The sequence below is a fragment of the Podarcis tiliguerta genome (genome assembly GCF_965153285.1).
Source record: "Podarcis tiliguerta genome assembly, chromosome: 3".
NCBI classification, from domain to species: domain Eukaryota; kingdom Metazoa; phylum Chordata; class Lepidosauria; order Squamata; family Lacertidae; genus Podarcis; species Podarcis tiliguerta.
Genome location: NC_139536.1, coordinates 56,807,012 through 56,827,728, shown reverse-complemented (window position 1 = coordinate 56,827,728; position 20,717 = coordinate 56,807,012). Strand labels below are relative to the sequence as shown.

The window sequence follows — 20,717 nt, the reverse complement described above, 5'->3', positions numbered from 1 at the left end:
TATGTATAGACCAGTCCTTCAGACGAAGTCCAGCTGGAGGGCCACTGGATCCCCAATCCTTGCAAACCTGAGTTACTTGAAAATCTGTTGCATTTGAATGCCAAACTCCTTCCCCTGTAATGTTATCTTTCCCTTATCTTGTTTCCAAGAACTATTTTGCTTTTACTCCTGTTTCCTTGAGTGTGTGCCTCACTGCTTGTACCGAGCACAACAATTGATCTGGTAAGGTACTCCCAGGGCAGGCCCAAGACATTTTGGCACCTGATGCAAACTGCAAAGTGGTGCTCCTTCCCTGCCAGGAAAGAAGAGGTGAGTGAAGATCTACATCAAGAATAAGGGTGGGGAATAAAAATCTACCTAGGGATCTGCTGACCCTGCAGATCCTGCTACCTGAGGTGGTCACCTCACCTTGCCTCATGGGTGGACCAGCTCTGGGTACTCCAGTATCATTATTCTGTACTGTAGGTCATAAATTTAAGAGTGGCTTCTGACACCCTTGTAAAAGGTAAAGGTACCCCTGACAGTTAAGTTCAGTAGCAAACGACTCGGATTGTAGCGCTCATCTCGCTTTACAGGCCAAGGGAGCCGGCGTTTGTCCGCTTTGGTAGACAGTTTTTCTGGGTCATGTGGCCAGCATGACTAAGCCGCTTCTGGCAAAGCCAGAGCAGTGCATAGAAACGCCGTTTACCTTCCCGCCAGAGTGGTACCTACTTATCTACTTGCACTTGGATGTGCTTTGGAACTACTAGGTTGGCAGGAGCTGGGACTGAGCAACGGGAGCTCACCCCATCGCGGGGATTCGAACCACTGACCTTCCAATCGGCGTCCCCTTGTAATGTAGTTGGCTAATATTGCCACATTAATGATAGACATCACAACTACAGTATTCCGTCTCGAGATCTTCTACTTCTCAGATTAGGCTAATGTTAACAGATAAAATACTTGCTTTCAGTAACTCCTCTGGACAAATAACTTCAGCATGTGTCTTGCCTCCAGCAGAAAAGATGTACACCGTTGGGGTTTTCCAAATTGTTTTATTTCTCCTGCATTATATATGTTTAAGTTGAACTCCGCTCTGCCACCTAAATAAACAGACACTAATGCAGATTTGAAGAGCCGTCCCCTTCTCACTCTTTGTATTTATGAAGATATTCAACATGTTATCAAGATATGGACAGGCAGCGGAAGAACGATTTACTCAAGATGATATACAGATACTCGATTTTGTTGACAGTATGCAATTCAATTACATCTAAATTTACTGAAAACACACAGCCACACCGTCCTTTCTGCGCTCAGCTGCGCGCGAACCCCTTGCGCCTCCGGCTTTGTTCACTCGTCGGGCTTTTCGCCCAACAGCGTAAAAACACAAACGATAAATAAAAACAGGAAGCCAGCAGTCGCATGTTATTATCTCTATGGACTCAGGGAGACGTCCGTCTACCCGGCGGCAGCTCTATGGTAAAGAACATTCCCTATCTACTGTGCTTTGGAGGGAAGGTTCCGGACCGGAAGTGGGCAGTGAGGACTGCGAGACTGGTGTGGGCGACTCAAACTTTCCGTGCTTTTTATTGTGCCGGACGTACGGGATGCGTGTCACTCTACCCCCTTTTCTATCTCTGCGGCTGAGTCGGCGTCTCTTAGCAACGGGATGGACGCCGACGCGGCCGACGCCTGAGGGAGGCGAGCTATTGCGGCGGCGCTGAAGCTCGTCTGAGGGAGCCTGGCATGTCGAAGTTAAGCAAAAAGAAGGAGCCGGTGAAGAGCAACAACGTTCTCCAGACGCCCTTAGCCGCTAAAGAGTAAGGCTCCATACCCTCCGCTTCTCAGGCGGCCCCCGTTCCTTGCGGGTTGCGCACAACCCGCCGCTTCTTTCAATGCATTTCTGTTTCTAGGGTTAAGGACTCGCACCTGGAAGATGTGAAGCGATAATAGCAGGAAAGAGTGTTTCTGGGCGCGTGCAGAGTGCACTGTCCTTGCCAAAGCAGTGTCTGGGGTCTAGGGAAAGGTTGAGCGTATGATAGTCAATTTTTTTCTTTCCAGCTATATTTTAGCTATATCTAGCCATCAGCCACTCAAGTAAGTCTTGCCTGTGCTAAATGTCCTTGATTCTTGTTTCTAGGCCACACGCCGTATCTGCCACATGTACTTTGCGGCTGTCGGTGGCCTTGTTTTGATGCTTGAGGAACTGCAGCACCTGGGATTGGCTGAGACTCAAAACCTTAAATGATTCTGCGTAGATTGCGCATTTATTATCTCTCCCTTCCTTCAGGAAACTTGGGAAGGAGCTCATTGTGTGACAATACACACTTCCCTTTCCCAGTCCTTAACAACAGGTACAGGAATTGGCCTTGGTGAGTGTGAAGGCTGAGCAGAGACTGAAGCTGGGCCTTTCCACTGCAACCATCCTTCCACTTTCTACTTTTCCTTAAAAAAATGGGTACCGTATCTTAGAAGTGTCGGATATTTTCCTTGTCTGGAATATGCAGACTTGCTACAGAAGTGTTGCTCTGCTCCCAGAAAATGTAGGCTGGGTGGAATCCAACACAGGCAGGTTAGAGGCAGCGAGAGCAGTAGGGGCCAAGTAGAGTCAGCCACACTTGAAAGCAGTAGCTGAGTTTCTTTGTTTGCACAGATGTATGTTAAGGGCAGCATATAAAGTAGGAAGGAGAGGCTCTTAACTTCAATGAAATTGATTGGCAATAGGCTCAGGACAGGTGAAAGGAAGGACTATTTCACTCAAAGCATTATTAACTTGCAGAATGTATTACCATAGAATGCAGTGATGATTGCTAGCATTGGTAGCTTTTTTATTACTAAAATTCATGGAGGATATGTTTATCAGTGGCTATTAGCTTTAATAGCTAAGGGCATCCTCCCTTAAATGATTCCTCCTTTGAGGAAAGTATATCTTTGAATATTGAACACTGAGGAATTATAAACAACAGGGAAGAGCTATTGCTTATACCCTCTGCTTGTGGATTCCAGGAAGTATTTGGTTGATGAACCTTTTGTTTAATGCAGCAGGGCTTTATATGATTTCAGAACCCTTGGGGATATGTTTTGGGAACATAAGGTTAACGGCATCTCTCTGTGTCTGCTGCATGTTTGCAAACAGGCTTTCCTCTTCACATGTTATGTGCACCCTGTTGGTACACAGTAAGCATACCTGCCGTGGTTAAGAGTGAATTCATACAAAATATGGAAGAACTGTCATCAGTTAGTGGTGTTGAATGAGTGCTATTGAGATTCTGGGTATAGTACCAAATTGCTGGGTGTTGTACTGTCTATTTGGTTTAGTAAGCCTTGGATTTAGTTTGTCTTCAGTGATGTCTGTTTGCCTCTCTCACCACCGCTCCCCCTAATCAACTAAAAGAGGAGACGCCACATCAGTCTCCAGGAACTTCTGAATGAGCATATCAAGCCGTTTCAGCTGTTTCCTGGTAACTGGGAATTAAAGAAGTTACTATATCAGAAAGCTCTCATACTTTTCTTGAGCCTCGAATACTAACGTCTTCTGATGCAGAAAGAAAGGAGTATAAGACTGCTTGTGTGGCCAGGAGACATGTCATGCCTACCTGAGAACTAACCATATTTACTATTTTTTGGAAGGGCTGGAACAGAATTTCAACAGGAGTTGGCTAAACCAGTAGCTGATTGGTAATAATAGTTGTGCAGGGTCATTCTAAAGAGCCATCAATTCTATCACTGTGGATTTGATGGTGGCTAGCCACATGCCCCAACACAAGATAATGACAGCTATTCTCAGCAGCTGAGAAGTGTCAAATACACTTAGAGCCATCATGGTTAGTGGCCACTGATAAGCAAGTCTTTGGGGTATTTATCCACTTTTATCCAATTCATTTATTTACTAATACAGTGGACGCTCAGGTTGTGAACATGATCCGTGCAGGAGGCATGTTCGCAAACCGCAGCGCCACATCTGCGCACGCGCGGGTTGCGATTTGGTGTTTCTGCGCATGCACGAGCGCTGAAACCCAGAAGTAACCCATTCTGGTACTTCCGGGTGTTGGCTCATCTGTATCCCAAAAACATGCAACCTGAAGCGTCTGTAACCCGAGGTATGACTTTATAGCATAAAGAGGCCTCACCTATTCCTCTTCAAAAGGGTACAAGCGGAAAACCTGGGGATGAACAGGAAATAAAATGTAGTACCAAATGTGCTATAATTGTCTGCTTTCCAATTTTATTTTAAAAAGTAGAGCACACCCCGCAGTTGGGCTCTATATATGTCTTGGGTCCCATTCAAGTTCAGCAGGCAGAAGTTTCCAAGCTCGGTTTCTTTGTTATAGATGGATTGTTTTGCTGTCTTGTCTAATATGAAAGTGGGGAAGAAACCCTTAAACAAATAACCTAATGACAACAACAACCAATCCTGACATTGTTCTGCAGATTGACCTTAGTCAAGTCACTGCTTATATATCGCAAAGGATATATATATGAAGTCTTTTACGAAGCTGTACTTGAAATAGTGTCAGGTCAGAGCAGCATATCTCTCTTCTACTTTGACAAACCACCAGCTAAGCCTTCTGGCCCCAGCTGTCAGGAAATATTTAAGTTTAGTTACTGCTGAACTGTAGATAGTATTTAAATCAAGAGGTTGATGGCAGCTTGTTGTCGTCTATTAAGTGATATTTTTAACTATAAAACTTTCAAAGAGGTCAGTTTCTTTCTCCTAGCTTGTTGGCATACGTCTGTATGCATAATATTGAATATTTAAGTATGTATGTTAAAAATATAGCACCTGGAAAATATTAGGAAGCCTTCCTGCTTTTTAAAATTGGACTAATGAACATGCTTTTCCATAAGTCTGAAAAGCCCCAAATGCTGTAACCTTTCCTCTTAGAGATGTGGTTCCAGCCCTATGAACATTTGGTTGCCCTTTTCCACACATTTTCCAGCTCTACAGTATGTCTTTTTGAAGTAAATAAAGACATAAACTGTTATCTAAGGAGCTGTCACTATTCAATATAATAAGAGGAAATGAATTACCACCACCCTATGCAATGGGAAAATATTGGAAAATCTGCTTGTCTGCTATCTTGCACTTCACCTGCTTTGTTAATTTCTCTTGATGTTTGCCTTAGAGGTACAATAATGAAGACACGTTGAAGAAAGTAATTACTATGGTCTTTATAGACATTTTATGGAAATATTTTTTTATAGTAGGTACTTAGAAACTAGTCTGAATTCAACTAGTAAAATTCAATTGTTGGTACATTAGGGTTATTTTTTAGTTTTAGTTTTTATTAGTCACTTGCTACCAAGGTCTCCAAGGGACTGTATTTTTCGCTCTATAAGACGCACCAGACCACAAGACGCACCTAGTTTTTGGAGGAGGAAAACAAGAAAAAAAATATTCTGAATCTCAGAAGCCAGAACAGCAAGAGGGATCTCTGCACAATGAAAGCAGCAATACCTCTTGCTGTTCTGGCTTCTGGGATAGCTGTGCAGCCTGCATTCGCTCCATAAGACGCACATACATTTCCCCTTACTTTTTAGGAGGGAAAAAGTGAGTCTTATAGAGCAAAAAATACGGTACATTTAGGAACATAAACATAAATACATTATACTGTTAAAAAATCATATAAAACATTAGCATTCTCATACATTCTCCATACCTTCTCATGCAGACACCTACAATTAATGCACCCCCTGGGTGACATCCGCAGGAAACTTTTAGAAGCACACTAGCAGCAGAACAAAATCAGCTCAGCTTTAGAAAAAGTCTTCACCTAGCACCAAAAATATGTCATGCAGACTTCACTGGGAAAATTATTCCACAGATGGGAAACCATAACTGAAATGGATATTAAGGTTCCATTGACAGCTCCTCAAAGGGTGAGGTGGTAGAAATGCAACAGCAGTGCAAGAGCAAAGTTTACTTCTCTGTGCAGGTGCAGACATTTAGTCGCAGCCCCAGTGAACATTTATATTATGTAAAGGATTCATTTGAGCTTGGTGAAGGGGTGATGTGCACTGTTTGTCAATAAGGCACCCTTGATTATCCGACTGGCACAACGCTGAACAAACAATCTCACTTTGAATGTCAAACAGCTCAGAAGTATATGGCTCTTCAATTAGATGCTACTACTAGTAGAGCTTTCACTATTTCCCTGCCAACTGGCTAGTAGGCTTGGACAATAATGTCCCCCTCATTATTTGGGGTCATTTGTCTCCACAAAGGTTGCAGGCATTTTTTTAAGACTGGAGGGGGAGCAGTGTGTGTTTCAGGCGGGTTTCCTGATCACGCAGTAGAGCATTGTGATTTGTCTTATTGAAACAAAACAAAAAAACAACTTGCTGCTACTTCAAGTAGTGGCAGAGCTACAATAAGCAGCAACCCAACAGCGTTCTTCCTTGTGAATGACCAATGGGAATTGCATTTCATCATAGCATCTTTCCCAGGGTCATTCTAGGGAAAATAAAGATTTTTAAAGAAATGCTGTTCCCATTACTACAAGCCTCTTGTTTTGGTTGTAGAAATGATAATTGTTTATACTTTTTCTGAGGGACTGTGAGCTGTGTCAGTCATAAGGCACATATAATAAGCTGCTCAAATGATGTATTTCTTATCTCTTCATTTTATTTGTAGTGATAGTACTTGCATGGGGTTCAAAATGAAGATATTGTGCTTGCCAACAGTATGAAACTGAAATTAGAATAAGAAAATTTGGAAGTTGATTACCATGTAACTAACAGCAAGTTCTCTTCTCGTGCTCACATTTTATTTCAGCCTTTGGGGTATTACTGGATCAGTCTCTAGTGTAAACCCTCAAGGTCCTTTGGGTGAGTCTAGGAAACCAAGATTTCCTATCTGGCCAGAATGGAATGAAGCAGATATCAATGTAGAGAAGTGGGATGCAGGAAAAGGTGCAAAGGAAAAAGATAAAGCTGGAAGAAGTCCTATTTTAGTAAGTTTTCTGTAGTAATCAGAAAAGTTCTTTCAGATTCATCAGTATTTGAGAATATGTATTAACCCTGTATCTTCTTAAGCACACCTTTTAAAGATTCATCATTGAATGAGTGCTCGTCATTCTAGTAATGCAATGAGGCTTTTCATTAAACTAATATTAAAGTTAAAAGTGCATAGCTGTTTCTGAATCATACCTTAGCTCAAGCATTGCCAACTAGTGGTCACATTTTGCATTTTAAGAGAGTGATGTGGGCACCAGTCATAACACAGCTGCTGGTGGAAGCCAGCAAAAGGACTACCGCAGTGGGTATCTCAGCACCCTCTCCTCCCTCTGTGTGCCCTCACGCCTCCCCTGAAACCACCAGGAGAACTCCCAGAACAGCATGTAGAGGAAGGAGAGCACTGCACTGATAGAAGGACCTTGTTAGCACCTTCTGATCAGGATTGTACAAAGTTACCTCTCTGCTGGTATCTTTCACTAAGAAGAATGCTGCCTGTTGGGGAGGCTACACTATGGTGATGGTCCCAACTTTGCCTAGGTGGGCAGACAGCTACTGCTGGAGGTTTTCCCACCAGCAGTAGAAGGAGAAAGTCTGTAAATGAGGCATTTCTGAGTGGGATCACCAGTAGCTTTAGATATGCTGATAGGGTCCAGCCAAAGTTAAGCACTTTTTGGTTGAACTGCTCAGATGTGTGTACATCTGTGTTATAACCTATATTAAAATCAGTAAGATTTAAAAGTTGAGCTCCCCAATTTTTGGCTGACCTTCATGGGCAACCAAAATATTGTGATCTCTGGGATCATACACCCTCCCCTAAGGGCCAAAGTCTTGTAACTGACTTGGTGCTGTGCTTTGAAAACCCAGTGTGCGGCTCTCAATGATTACTATCTGCTGTTCTCTCCCACTCCAAGCTATGAGCCGGAAAGCATTGAGAGGGATTTTACACATAGTAATAATGAGCTCCCACCCCTCAACAGCTCCATGCAGAAGGGGTAAAGAGTCTTGTGCAACTCTGTGCTCACCAAGTGCTCCAAGTGACTGGCAAGCACAAAGCCAAGCCAACATTCGTCTTCCTCTGTCTCTGAGCTGTAGGGTGGAGGCAGAGACTTGTTTTCCAGTGCTTCCTCTTCTCTTCTCCCTCCACCTGCAATAGTTCCAGGACTGAGAAGAAGCCTGAGACCCATCACACTTCCCAGAGCTATCTGTTTACTTATCACGATGTGAGCAGCAAACAAAATAGTTTACAAAATAGTAGCAGACTTTGACTGGTACATTCCCCAGATTAATGATGATCATGATGCTGGTGTTGATGATATATTTCTGAATGGCCTTTTACGTGCGTCTCAAGGCAATTTACAAACATCATAAAACAGCACAAATAATTTTGTGGACTGCACAAAGAATAGAAGATAGGTTTTAAAACAATGCAACATAAAACCCTAAGGCAGCTGGAAAAGCTTGTCAAAACAAAAAAGTATAGATAGTTGGTGTCCTGAGTTACTGTGGAGCTATTTATGCTCTTCTAATGCTAGTTTTTTAATGCTTGTCTCTACAACACACATTGTTGCTTTCCTTATATGATTGTTGTTATGCTATCTATAAAAATTTAGAATTAAAAAGAATTGATAGTTTCCATTTCATACAAGTGTTCTTTTATTTTTCTCAGTTGTTTAAGCTTTAGTTCTTGATCACTATTATAATATTAGATATGCTTCTAAAAAAACTTGCAAGTGAAAAGTTTGCAACTTTTCTTTGAATTGTATGTAATTGAATCTCTTCAGGATAAGCAATATATATATATATATATATATATATATATATATATATATATATATATATAGTAAATGAATGCTTTTTACAGCATGTCTTTGAGGATCCAGAAGGAAAAATTGAATTGCCCCCTTCTTTAAAAGTGAGTTTCTGGAGAAGGCCACAAGAATTCTTAGTCACTAAGGTGAGAAGATGTTTCTAATCTGATGTTTATTTTATACAGCAGAGTTGCTAACCCTGCACCCATTAGTACCCCCACCAGATTAAGACTTAAGAAAGAAAGAAAGAAAGAAAGAAAGAAAGAAAGAAAGAAGTGTCTCCCTTCCTACAAAGACAGTTATGAAGCAAAATATGCAGATAAGCAAATGTGCAGATATAATCAATTTGTTTGAAAAGAGCCAGCCTGGCTCTCTTGCCTGTCAGTATTTTTAGCCAATGAGTGAAGTCAGAGCTGTGATTGATAAGTGAGTTGTTTGGACACCAGACAACATGAATCCATTGAGTCCTACAGAGTTTCTGTTTCCTCCTGCCCTTTAGTGCACTTTTCCAGCTTGTTTGTTTTTGTTTTTGTTTTTTAGCCGTTCTGTTTATTTTGTTTTTCTGCCTGCCAGCCACATGGAGCAGGGGCTACTTGAAAGGCTCTTTAAAAATGTCTCTGTTGTGGTAGTAGAAAGAATGTGGGAATTGCCTGTCAGTAATTTTGCTGCCAGCAAAGTTGTAGTGGTGAGGGTTGGGGGGGGGTGCCCATTTCAGAGTCATCATTATGATCATCACCATTTGTCCTGCCTGTTCCCAAGTTGTTTGAGTAGGGGAGAGCATAGTGCAATGGTAGAAACATAATTACAATCATATCCTCATACACCTCTAATTTTGAGACACTTGTAGATGACTTTCCACCTCAAACGTTGTCCAATCTGGGCCAGTATTATTTAACTATCCACCTGTTACCTATATTCAAATGTTTTGCAGGTGTTTGCCTTCAAAACTTGCCTGACCAGTGTATAACAGTGGGGGGGGGGCATGTATGCCATGGGAAACAATGCCACTATCACACTATTGTATGTTACCCACTGATTATTTCACTAATGTCCAAAATCAGTTCAACAACAGTTCATCAGTCTTTTACAGAATTTTAGCACTGTTTACTTTAAATTGCCTTCCTTAACTTTTGAATAATATTTTGTAGGCAGTTATACCGGTAAGTTATTTCAAGATTTTGAACATGTATAAGCCTTCATAAACATTTTAATAAAAGAATTACAATTATCTTTTTAGGTGCCTGTGGTAGTGAAAAATGAAACGTGGTTTGACCTTTTTTCAGCCAATGAACATTTAATGGGCAGTGAGGTATGTGTACGATCTCTTCTTAATTAAGAAAGCATATTAATTGTGTAGATGAATGGAGGAGACTTTTGATGTTGTCCTAAAACAGGTAAAATGCCTTTGATAGGGCAGGGATGGCTCTACCATGCTGCAAGGCGAAGTGACCTGTTTCAGGTGATGCCACAGAAGGAGGGTTAAATGAAGGGAAGAATGAGCACACTTACATTTTCAAAATGGTGTAAGCTACCTTGAGCTATTTTAAAATTCAAAATGAACTGAGTTTAAAAATTCAGCTTGGGGGTAGAGTGCCAGCTGCTGAAGAGGTAGCTTATATGAAAAAATATATGATAACACATGGATTGAGAACAATTTCCATCCATTTTAACAAGGGGTTTGGTGTTATAGGGGAGCTACTGAAAGGGAAAAGTGGGGGGATCCAGGTGAATTTAAGCATGTTGGGGTCTCATTGATGTCATTGGCCTTAAGCATACGTACATTTGGATTGCACCTTACCTAGGAGTATGTTACCCTGAACCCAGAAAAGCTTGCTTCTGAGTAGGTAAGAATAGACTTGAACTGTTCATTAAGGAAGAGCTACATACTAGAATACCAGGCTGGATATCAAGTTCTTGGCCTCAGTCTAGAGACTGGATGCTGTTCACCCACAACAACATACGGGATCTTCCACTTTGTCCCCATGCACATATGATCCATTCTGTCAGAGCTGCTGCTGGTGAACAACTGTGTGGTGACAGGAGAGGAAAGGAGTCGTCTATTCTCCCAGATGACAGGGTTCTGCTCCTTCTCCCTAACAACATTCTTTTGCAAAAGTATGGCCACATTTGGTTCCAGATCATGCTTGCTACTTTAGGGTGTCTTTGTTTCAGATTATTTAATACTGACACACCACCGGCTGTGTGTGATCCAGGAAGAGATCCCTCAATAAATTCATATGGAAAAGTGTTCCCTGCTTTATTTTGATTTTTCTTCTGTTGCATTGATTGCCTACTTTTATAAAGGCCTGGTGATTTATAAATAAAGTATTCTGTGCACCTTTTAATATGCCTTTCTGTCTCCCAACCCTTCTCTCTCATGTCATATTGGTGCTTAGATTCTGCTCTGTTGAGCACAGACTTCTTTTTTAATGTTCTCTGTGCAGCACTTGCTTTATTAGCTTCTATACAATTAAATAGTGTTGTTATCATTATATATTTCATTTTAAAGTAGAGTTAGACTATATATGTATATATGTATGTATTGTGAACAAAACTGACTTCTGTTATTTCCTCCACCACCCAAAAAAAACCCTGACTTCAGCTGATAAGATGGATAATAAGTGAAATCTATGCAGTTTGGAAATTGTATAATGCACCTACTTTAAGTCCTGATCCTAAAGCTAATGCAAATGAAGCACCTCAGCTTTTGTGGAAGCCATGGGAACATATATATTCATTATGCAAAGCTATCAAGGGACATATGCCATTGTACAATAGCTATGGAAAATATGTGGTAAAGCTTTATTGGATGGTAAGTATGCATCAATCTTTTTGGTATATATTATGCACATCATTTATTTTACATAGGTTGCAGTCCTGTTGTGGGGTGGGGTGGTTGAAGGCTGAAATGATCTTTCGCTGGAAGGGTGGAAGTGAGGTTCTTGCACTCTTATGTCCTTCTCCAGTTTATTATTTTATTTTACAGTTTTCCTTTCATTAGTAGCAACAGTTCCAAAATTGGCATGGTTTTCTTCTTGGTTTGTAGGGGTGGATGTGCCAGAGAATTGGACAGGCTAGGAATCCTTTGAATCAGTGCCTTCCCCCAGCACACACCCCTTTCATTCCTTTCCACACAGAGGCTGTGGACACTTCTGCAATGACAGGGAGGGGCCATATAGGGTTGCATCTCTCTACGTCTCTCTCAGATCTGACATGGTCTGCAGAAAGGGAAATCCAGTGCTTCCTATAGCCTTGGGTTGGGGAAGCTACAACTCTCCAGGTGTTATTGGACTGCAACTCCCATCAGCCTCAGCCACATGGCCAATGATTTTAATAAATGAATGGCAAATATTGAACCAAAATACTGGCCAGTATATGATGCATGAATTTAAAGAGATAGCACAGGCTGAAACAAATTTCTATCTCTTCAGCAAGAAATTATACATTTTAAAATTTAAGCTGTGCCCACAAGCTATTTTAAACCCAACATTAAAGCATATAAATTATAGTAACATTTGAAATAACTAAACCATTTGATGTTAAGGAGAAACCACACTTAGGTGAATGTAGATTCAGGCCGATACAATCCATGTATTGAAAAGGAGTGCAATCCCATATGTGAGATGTCCTATATATATATACAACAAGGAGGAAATAATTCTCCCTTGTTCCAGATGCTTTGGAAAGTTCCAGAAAAGTGGATTCTAATATATTGCCATGGAAGCATAACAAGCCATTCCCAAAGTACCAGAACATTCCAATAACATTCTCCCTCAATGGTTGTTCAGTGGCATCTGAGTAGCACACTTTGTCCCACCCCATATTTCCACTTTATATGAGTAGAATCATAGAATCATAGAGTTGGAAGAGACCACAAGGGCCATCGAGTCCAACCCCCTGCCAAGCAGGAAACACCATCAGAGCACTCCTGACATATGGTTATAATAATGATAGATGACAAACTGCTTTTATCATTATGCTTTTATAAGATGAGAACGTTCCAACTAATCCTTTTAGTTCTGAGAGGATAGTTTTGCATTGGTGAAAACCACGAGAGCTGACAACTGAGGAATAGCTCATCAGTACCCTGCAAACAATTTCGAAAGCACTAGCTGTGCTGCTTTCCATTGTGCAGACGGAATCTACTGGACTTTCATATTTGCTCTCCCTATTTATTAAAATTATCTATAATGAGGGTCAAGTTCTTGGAAGGTCACACAGATTTCCATGCTGACACCTAATCACATTTAATTTCCTTTCTCTTTTGCAGGGGAGCTGGCGAAAGATCATTGTGGATGACAGCATACCTTTCAATGAAGACAATGATATGCTGCTTCCAGTAACAACATGTGAAATTGAACTTTGGCCATTGATATTATCCAAAGCCATAATTAAACTAGCAAACAATGAGTATGTTTTCTAAGCTTTGTGTCTGTTTTGAGATCAAAATAGAGCGATGGGCAACAAAGCTAGAATTTAATACATAGGGTGGATGCTTGTTTGTTAAGAATGAATGAATTGATAGGGGTGCTTTTTGAACCCTATAAAATATAGTAAACAAAGGAAAGAAATACAGTAAACAAAGGAAGATCCTCAGCTGCAGCCAAAGTCAGTGGGTATGTTAACACATAATATACTAAGCCATAGTTTAATGCTACATGGATGAGCCTGAAATGTCTGACTGCAGCATTAGCTTACATCCTCCCTGCTTTACTCCTCTTGCACATCTGGGAGGAGGACTTTGGCAGAGTTTGGTCCTACTTTTAAAGAATCCCAGCTTATTGTTTGGTTTAAAACAAACTGGTTAGTGTTAAGAACTGAGCTTCATAACCCATGGTTTGAAATTGTTTTCTTCTGGAACTTAACCAGAGTTTGTTTTAAACAAGAACTCTGGTTTGAACATAATGCTAAACTGGGAATCTTTGAAAGTTAAACTTGGCTCTTTCCAGCTGTACAGGAAAAGGAGAGAATGCAGTGCAGTAGCTTAGACCTTTCACTCAGACTTGTTCAGGCTCATCCACATAGCAGTAAGCCATGGTTTAATGTCACATGTAAATGCAACTGGATTATATTTACATTAATGAACAAACACTTTCATTTCACAGAGGCCCAGGGTGTCCTTGATTTTCCCTTCCCTCTGCTGCAATCTCCTGTACCCCACTGAACACCTTCAACTCTCACATGAAGCTTTTTGAAGTTTAGAAGAAGTTTATTATTAAATTTGTGAGGTCCATGCCTTTACACAAAATACCATAAAACATTATTAAAAGATAACAATAAGATTATAAAAGTAAGCTAAAATTCATGCCATGCTATCCCAGCAAGGAGACTACCCAAAAACCCCCACCATTCAGGAAAGAAGATACAGCAACAGGTTAGGAAAACAATGGGAGGGACCTCACCGTTTCGTCCAGGAACCGTACCCTAGTTTTCATAGCCTTCACCACAAAGACCGCTACCACGTGAGAAATCCGTGGATCAGCGTCCACCAGTAAAAACTTTACTTGGTCCTCAGAGTTAACTATTGATTTGGGAATAGTTTGTAACATCGCATCCCTGAAGGCCGAATAGATGGGACAATACAACATGTAATGTGTGAGATCCTCTTGGGTTCTCATATGACAAAGACATATACGTTGCTCTGCTGGGATTTTTGCATATCTGCCTGTCAGGTAGGCCGTAGGAATGGTTTGAAAACGGGCCATGGTGAAGGCTCTCCGAAGGGTGGGATTGGTGATATTCGCCAAATAATTGGCACAGGTTTTGACTGTTTTCAGTCGGGGAAGCCAGTGGGAGGACCCTGGGTTCTGAATTTTTGTGATATCTAACAGAGCGTCTCTCTCCAGGATCCATTCCCGAACTTTGTCTGGGCTCCACAGTTTGAGGGTGTTAAACTCCGGTAGGGTGTATCTAACCAGGATCTCAGATAGGTTTTGACGCCAAGTGGTATTCTTTTGAAGAGATACAAAGGCTTGTTTGGCCAATAAGGTGTTTGTGGTATTTGCAAGTTTGATGTAAAATCGTAGGAATCTTAAGTGGGCCCTGGCAGACACAGAGGGTAATCCAACCTCCACCCTCAAGAGAGCTGCTGGGGTTCCTTGAGGAAGGCCTAGAATCCTCTTGAGATAATAGTTTTGAAGAATTTCAAGCCGTTCTAGCAGCTTCTGATTCCATCCCCAGAGTTCTACTCCGTATAGCATCTGGGGAATCACTTTTCCTACAAAAGCTTTTAGTGCCGGGATCACCAATTGCCCTCCCCTCAAATAGAAAAAGCTGAGCAGAGCACCGATTGTCCTACGTGTTAGGAGGGCTACAGTCTTGAAGTGGGCAAGCCAGCTAGATGTAGCTTGGAAAGTGATACCAAGATATTTAAAAGAAAGTCTCTGTTCGATTACGTGTTCATCTAAAGACCATCTGAATGTCTGGCGAGCTCTAGTAAACACCACAATTTTTGTTTTGTCATAATTTATCTTTAGAGAGTTTTGGGCACAATAAGCTGCGAGCCCCTCCAGCATGCTGTGTAGGCCCCTTCGAGTAAGTGCCATGACAGCCATGTCATCAGCATATAGCAATATATTCAGATGTTTGCCTTCCAGGGCGGGAGCTGCTAACTTATACTTTGCCATATGTTGAACAATGTCATTTATATAGAAATTAAAGAGGAACGGCGCTAACAAACAACCCTGTTTTACCCCTTTCCCCAGTGGCAGTGGGTCAGTATAGTTGCCTGACATCCCGGTTCTGATTTTAACTGTGGTGTCTGAATGTAACTCTCTAAGTATATTAAGAAGTCGTCTATCAATATCCGTCTCATATAGTTTTTGCCATAATTTGTCCCTACAGATTGAGTCAAAAGCAGATGTAAGATCTACAAAAGCCACAAAAAGTTTGCTCTTGTGTACCTTTGTATACTTATCTATCATTGTCTGTAGTACCAAGCAATGGCCTGTTGTACTATGGCCCTTTCTAAACCCTGCCTGCTCCGGATTAAGCAAGTTAGAGTGGTCAGCCCAGTCAACCAGTTTATTTAGCAGGTAACGAGTGTAAAGTTTATACACAATGTCCAGGAGGCTTATGGGGCGATAGTTTGAGGGGTCTTGGGGGTCTCCCTTCTTATAGATGGGGGCTACCAGGCTCAGTTTCCAGTTTTCTGGGATTTTGCATGTATCATTTATTACCGTAAAAAATTGGGCCAAGAAAGCAGCCCACCACTGGGCATTTAATGTAAACACCTCAGGAGGAATCATATCTTCACCAGGAGCTTTGCCATTTTTGAGTGTTTTAATTAGCTGTAAACATTCTAATTCGGTAACAGGATCCCAGCCCATTAATAGATCATTTTTAAGAGAAGGGAACTGGCTCGGTTTAACAATGTTTGGAGCTGTATATAGCCGGGAGAAATGTTGGTACCATAAGTTGGGTGAAATACTGTTGATTATAGTATTCCCTTTGGGTGAAACTCCCTGAGCAATGATTTCCCAGAATTTTTTGTCGTCCCGCAATTTGATCGCTTTGTCAAGTGCCTCCCATTGTTCCTTTCTATATAGGAATTTCTTGAGTTTTAGAGTGTTTTTATAATGAGAGCGCCACCTGTGCAGGTTTTCTATTGAGGACAGGGTCCCTTCCTGTTTTACTTTATTTTGTAATTTCCTAAGCAAAGATCTTAGATTCCTACAGTCTTTGTCGAACCAGGCCCTCGAGTTGTTTAGTTGTTTGGGAGGATTGGAGCTCGTAAGTAGTGGGAAGAGCGACTCTGAGACCTGCTGAAATATTGAAAAGGGATCAGAATTAGATAAAATACACTGGTCTCTCAAGGCCAGTAAGTCTGATGAATGCAGGTGTTGTTTGATTTTAAAATCCAGGTCGCTGTTCCATTTACGTCTACGAATGGCCAGAGTTAGAGGTGGGTCTGCACAGTGATTGCGGTATTGCGGGTCCTCCAAACCACGGGGAATTAGTGAGATTGATATGGGAAGATGATCACTCTCAATTCTATTGAAAGTGCTGAAGCCCTGTGACCTCTCCAAGAGTTTTGGGGAGACCAGGATATAATCAATAACGCTCGCACCTCTAGGCCCAAGAAAAGAAAAGAAACCCCCTGACCTGTCCATATGGGTACCATGCAAATTATACAAATTATGTTTGAAGGCAGTCTCCATTAATGTAATGCCTGCCTTATTCAAGACCTTGTCGTCAGAGGACCAGGGAATAAACCAATCTGCCTCTGGCAGGAACTGAGATTTAGAACAGTACGTATTAATGTTATTTCCTATCCTAGCGTTGAAATCACCTGCCAGCAGGATATCCATGCCAGGGAGTTCTAGTTCAGCCTTCTCCAAACATAGCTCTAAATCTTCCCAGATTTGTGACGAATGGGGAGGGGTGCCTATGGGAGGGATATATAAATTAAAGCAGAGAAAATCTCCTCCTTCCCTGCTAGAAACAAGTAAGATTTGTAAATTGTTACTTTTCACCCACTGCTGTTGCCGGGCCTTGCACTTTAGCTTAGTGGATATAAAAGTGACTAAACCACCACTAGGTCGGCCTCGGGTATTTGGTTTTATCGCGGGGGTAACAAAGGCTTCGTATCCCTGTAGAGAAGGGGCATGGAGATCTAAACACCACGTCTCCTGTAGACATATGATCTGAAATTTTGTAAGGAAATCCAGAAGGTCGACATCGCCCTGCTTAGATAGCCATCCCGCCACATTCCAAGATAGAATGTGGAAATAGGGTGATGGTGGAAATAGTGGCAGTCAATCTCTTTTCCGGTGGTTTGAGGCTCCTAAGTTGGGCTCCTCCTCTTTCTGCCCTGCTTGGTGGTTCCAGGTTTGAGGTCGCTGGACCCTAGGTAAGTGTGATGGCTTTAACCGAGGGGCCAGTTGGTTGATATGGCCCAGAGGATCTTCGATGGCATCATTACCGATATGATGTTCAGCTGGTTTTTGGAGAGCAAGGGTTTTGCCGACCCGTATAGTCTGTACAGGTAGCAGGTCAACAGCTGTATCTTGCGTCGGTACTGTTAGTGGGTCAAAAATTGACAAAAGCTGTGGATCTTGGTTGCGTATTGGGCTTGGAATAATGGAAGCCTCCGGTTCCGGCATCGAGGCATATGAGGTCGAGAGCATTTCAGACTGGTCTTGCTTGGGTAGTCCAATGTCAGGCTCGTTGCACGTAGAGACCAAGGTACCAAGCGGGGGGTGTAGGAAATCAATTAAGTCATTTGCGGGCAGGCTTGCCACTCCCTGTGGGGTAATAGATTTGCCCTTATTTGGGGTCCCCGGCTCCATTCCCCTGTCTATTTGTTCTTTATGGCGCACAGGCCCAGCATCGTCACAGACAGCACCTGTCCTGGGGCGTAGTGGTGTACGGGTCAGGTTAGTGAATACCCTTGTGAAATAAATGTGCCATTTCCTTGTATGGTTTCTTAGTTTTAGAATCTTTGCAGCGAGATGAGCAGATCTAAAGTTAATAACCATACGTCTCATGTAAGGTCCAGAAGGCAGCCATGTGATGTCCGCGATATCTACGCGGCGAAGTGTCTGCCCCAGCAGTTGGGTCAGGGAATTTGTGACCGAGTGTTTATCCGCCCATTTATTATAGTTCAAGGGGTGGTTTCCCACCAGTACTGCAAGTTTGCTGATCTGGAGTTGCAAACTTAAATTTTGTACTTGGTTGGGCAGGCATCTCACTTGTTTTTGTGCAAAGTTGGCCTGCACACTTGGGCAGGGGTGTGCAGGGTTTACAGTATTGTTAGGCTGAGGAAGTGAGGGGAGGCAGCAGAACAAGCCAAAAACATTTTCAAGCTTCTTTTCGATCCCATCCAGCCTTTTATATAAGTTGGTGATGGTGTGTGTTATCAGCTCAGTCTGGCAAATTAGCAGTTCCAGTACCTCACGGTCCTTATTTAACTGGGCTGGTGGCTGGGATAATTCAGGTGAAGTTTTTTGCAGGGACTCAAGAGCCTGTTCCCTCTGTTCCTTCATACACAGGCTCGAGGCTAGTTGTGGGCCATCCACAATGCCGGCAGGCTCCTCATGAGTAGTACTGGGAGCAAGAGCCTCATAACTGTTTGCTGTAGGGAAATTTCTACAGATCTCATTTAGGTCATTGTCAGGCAAGAAGTCCCTGATATTTGTCTGTTTTTTGGCAGCACTCGTAGCTTCATTGGAAAGCTGCCTGCAGCGTTTCTTCCCTCTCATATCAGCAAGAAAATAGGGAGGGAATTTCTCAGAACTGCAGGTCAGGGCAGGTTGTGCTGTTAATGAGCCCTGCTCCCTTTAACAGTCTTTAGCTACCGCGTTTTCTTGGAAATTTTTGAGAAAAGTAAAGATAATCTGTTCCATAAAACCATAAAATTCTAAAATAAACGCCTTAAGGCATCTTGGAGCCCTTAGGACCCGTCAAGGCAGATAGTCAAAACAAAGCTTTACCGGGCGTGGGACAAGGCTGCCGTTCACGTCGCCATCTTCTCCAACTACTTCTTTTTGAAGTAGACATGAAGTTGTAGTAGGAAGAATGAAGTGGGGAAGCCCTATTCCATTTTTGGAACTCATTTTGCAGTTGTAGATTCTAAGGCTCTGTTTTGTTAAGGAGGTATTTATATTGCACCCTTCAGCCAAAAAGGCTGCCTAAATGACTTTTTAAAAAATCAGCTTTAAGATGGTCCCTGCCCTTAGGTTTATGATCTAAAAAGATGACACATGAGGAAAAAGGAGTGGTCGAGGAGGGAGGTGGAGTGGGAAAGCAAACTGGAGCTCAATTTGTAACATTTCAGTTCTTATAACTGTTATAAGATTCTGTTTGTGTAGAAGAGCAGCATCTACTCACAAGTGTCAGAGGCAGTTATGGCCACGGCTTTCTTCACCAGAAGCACTCCTCCCCTCCGGTCCAGGAGCAGAACTGCTGAACAATGTGCAGGACAGAGCAGCTTCCGCCACCGTTCTTCCCTAAGGCAGCTGCCGTAACTGACTTGATGACAGTTAGAATCCTCTCGGGAGGGGGCTTGATGGAATTATTTCCCTCTTCAGCCAATGTCTGTGGCAGCATGGGAGCTATAGACCTGGTTTCTCCCAGGGCCCAGGGCCACCCAAACAAGGAAATGCTAGGGAAGTTGGGGGGGGGGGGGAGATTCAGGGTTTTAGAAGGGCATATGTTATAGAGCTCACTGCATTGTAGATCATGAATTGTGTTGGCAGTTGGAAAGCTATCACAACAACTAACAAAGTACATTTGCATTGCCACCCTACATATTGGTCTGTTTGACCAATAATTCTATAACTTTGTGTCTAGCAGTTTCAGTTGCATAGCTTTGGAACAAATATAATGAAAAAATTAAAGAAACGTAGATGTTATAGCAGCAGAATTCCACCTCCATTGTGAGAGGGCAGTATTCCTCTGAATTCCAGTGTGCTTCCCACATGCTTCTGAATGGCCACTGAGAACAAGATGATGGATGAGCCTGAACCAGCAGGCTCTCTTTCTGTTCATACGTTAAAATTTTACTGAGAAGATCTAGTATGGCAATTTTAAATAGATTTATAGGTGGACGTTTAATATGAAAGCATGTCTTTATTGTCATGAAAGTTTATGGCTCAAAATAAATTTTCATTTTTCAGTTACCTTAAGACTAGCTGGCTAACATAAGTTTTCCTTTGGAATTTGTCAACTGAATTTGTTCAATAAGTTACAGCAAATTGTGTTGCCAATAAAAAGTCATTGGCCATGGTTTTTGTTCTAATTTCTTCAAACCAGGCTTCCTCAACCTCGGCCCTCTAGATGCTTTTGGCCTACAACTCCCATGATCCCTAGCTAGCAGGACCAGTGGTCAGGGATGATGGGCATTGTAGTCTCAAAAACATCTGGAGGGCCAAGGTTGAGGAAGCCTGCTTCAAACCTTTGAAAGCTTGAATTGCTTAATGCTATCTGATGCTATATTTTGTTTCTGGGAAGATAAGATAGGAGGCCTGT

At 42.1% G+C, this 20,717-nt stretch overlaps 1 protein-coding gene and 1 long non-coding RNA gene across 5 annotated transcripts in view; one reads left to right on the top strand and one right to left on the bottom strand.

Annotated features, from left to right (window-relative positions):
* Positions 1–1,417: 1,417 nt before the first annotated feature.
* The window catches only part of ADGB (androglobin), a gene marked incomplete at its 5' end in the record, with an annotated part of 71,349 nt that continues 52,049 nt past the window's right edge, over positions 1,418–20,717 (top strand). For 2 of the 4 annotated variants that reach the window (XM_083434742.1, XM_083434741.1), the window contains 6 exons: positions 1,418–1,802; positions 6,758–6,935; positions 8,801–8,893; positions 9,985–10,056; positions 11,350–11,559; positions 13,018–13,157. In XM_083434742.1, the coding sequence (XP_083290868.1) occupies positions 1,729–1,802; positions 6,758–6,935; positions 8,801–8,893; positions 9,985–10,056; positions 11,350–11,559; positions 13,018–13,157 (767 nt within the window). Of the gene's footprint in view, positions 1,803–3,376; positions 3,444–6,757; positions 6,936–8,800; positions 8,894–9,984; positions 10,057–11,349; positions 11,560–13,017; positions 13,158–19,659; positions 19,860–20,717 lie in introns of those variants that run through there. The other 2 variants (XM_083434743.1, XM_083434744.1) reach the window with 2 other exon arrangements.
* Positions 4,186–19,708, bottom strand: LOC310675039. Its single transcript, XR_014509872.1, has 4 exons — positions 19,578–19,708; positions 7,962–8,083; positions 7,396–7,472; positions 4,186–4,335 (listed from the first exon to the last, which is right to left on the bottom strand). It is a non-coding gene; the product is annotated as an uncharacterized lncRNA (long non-coding RNA).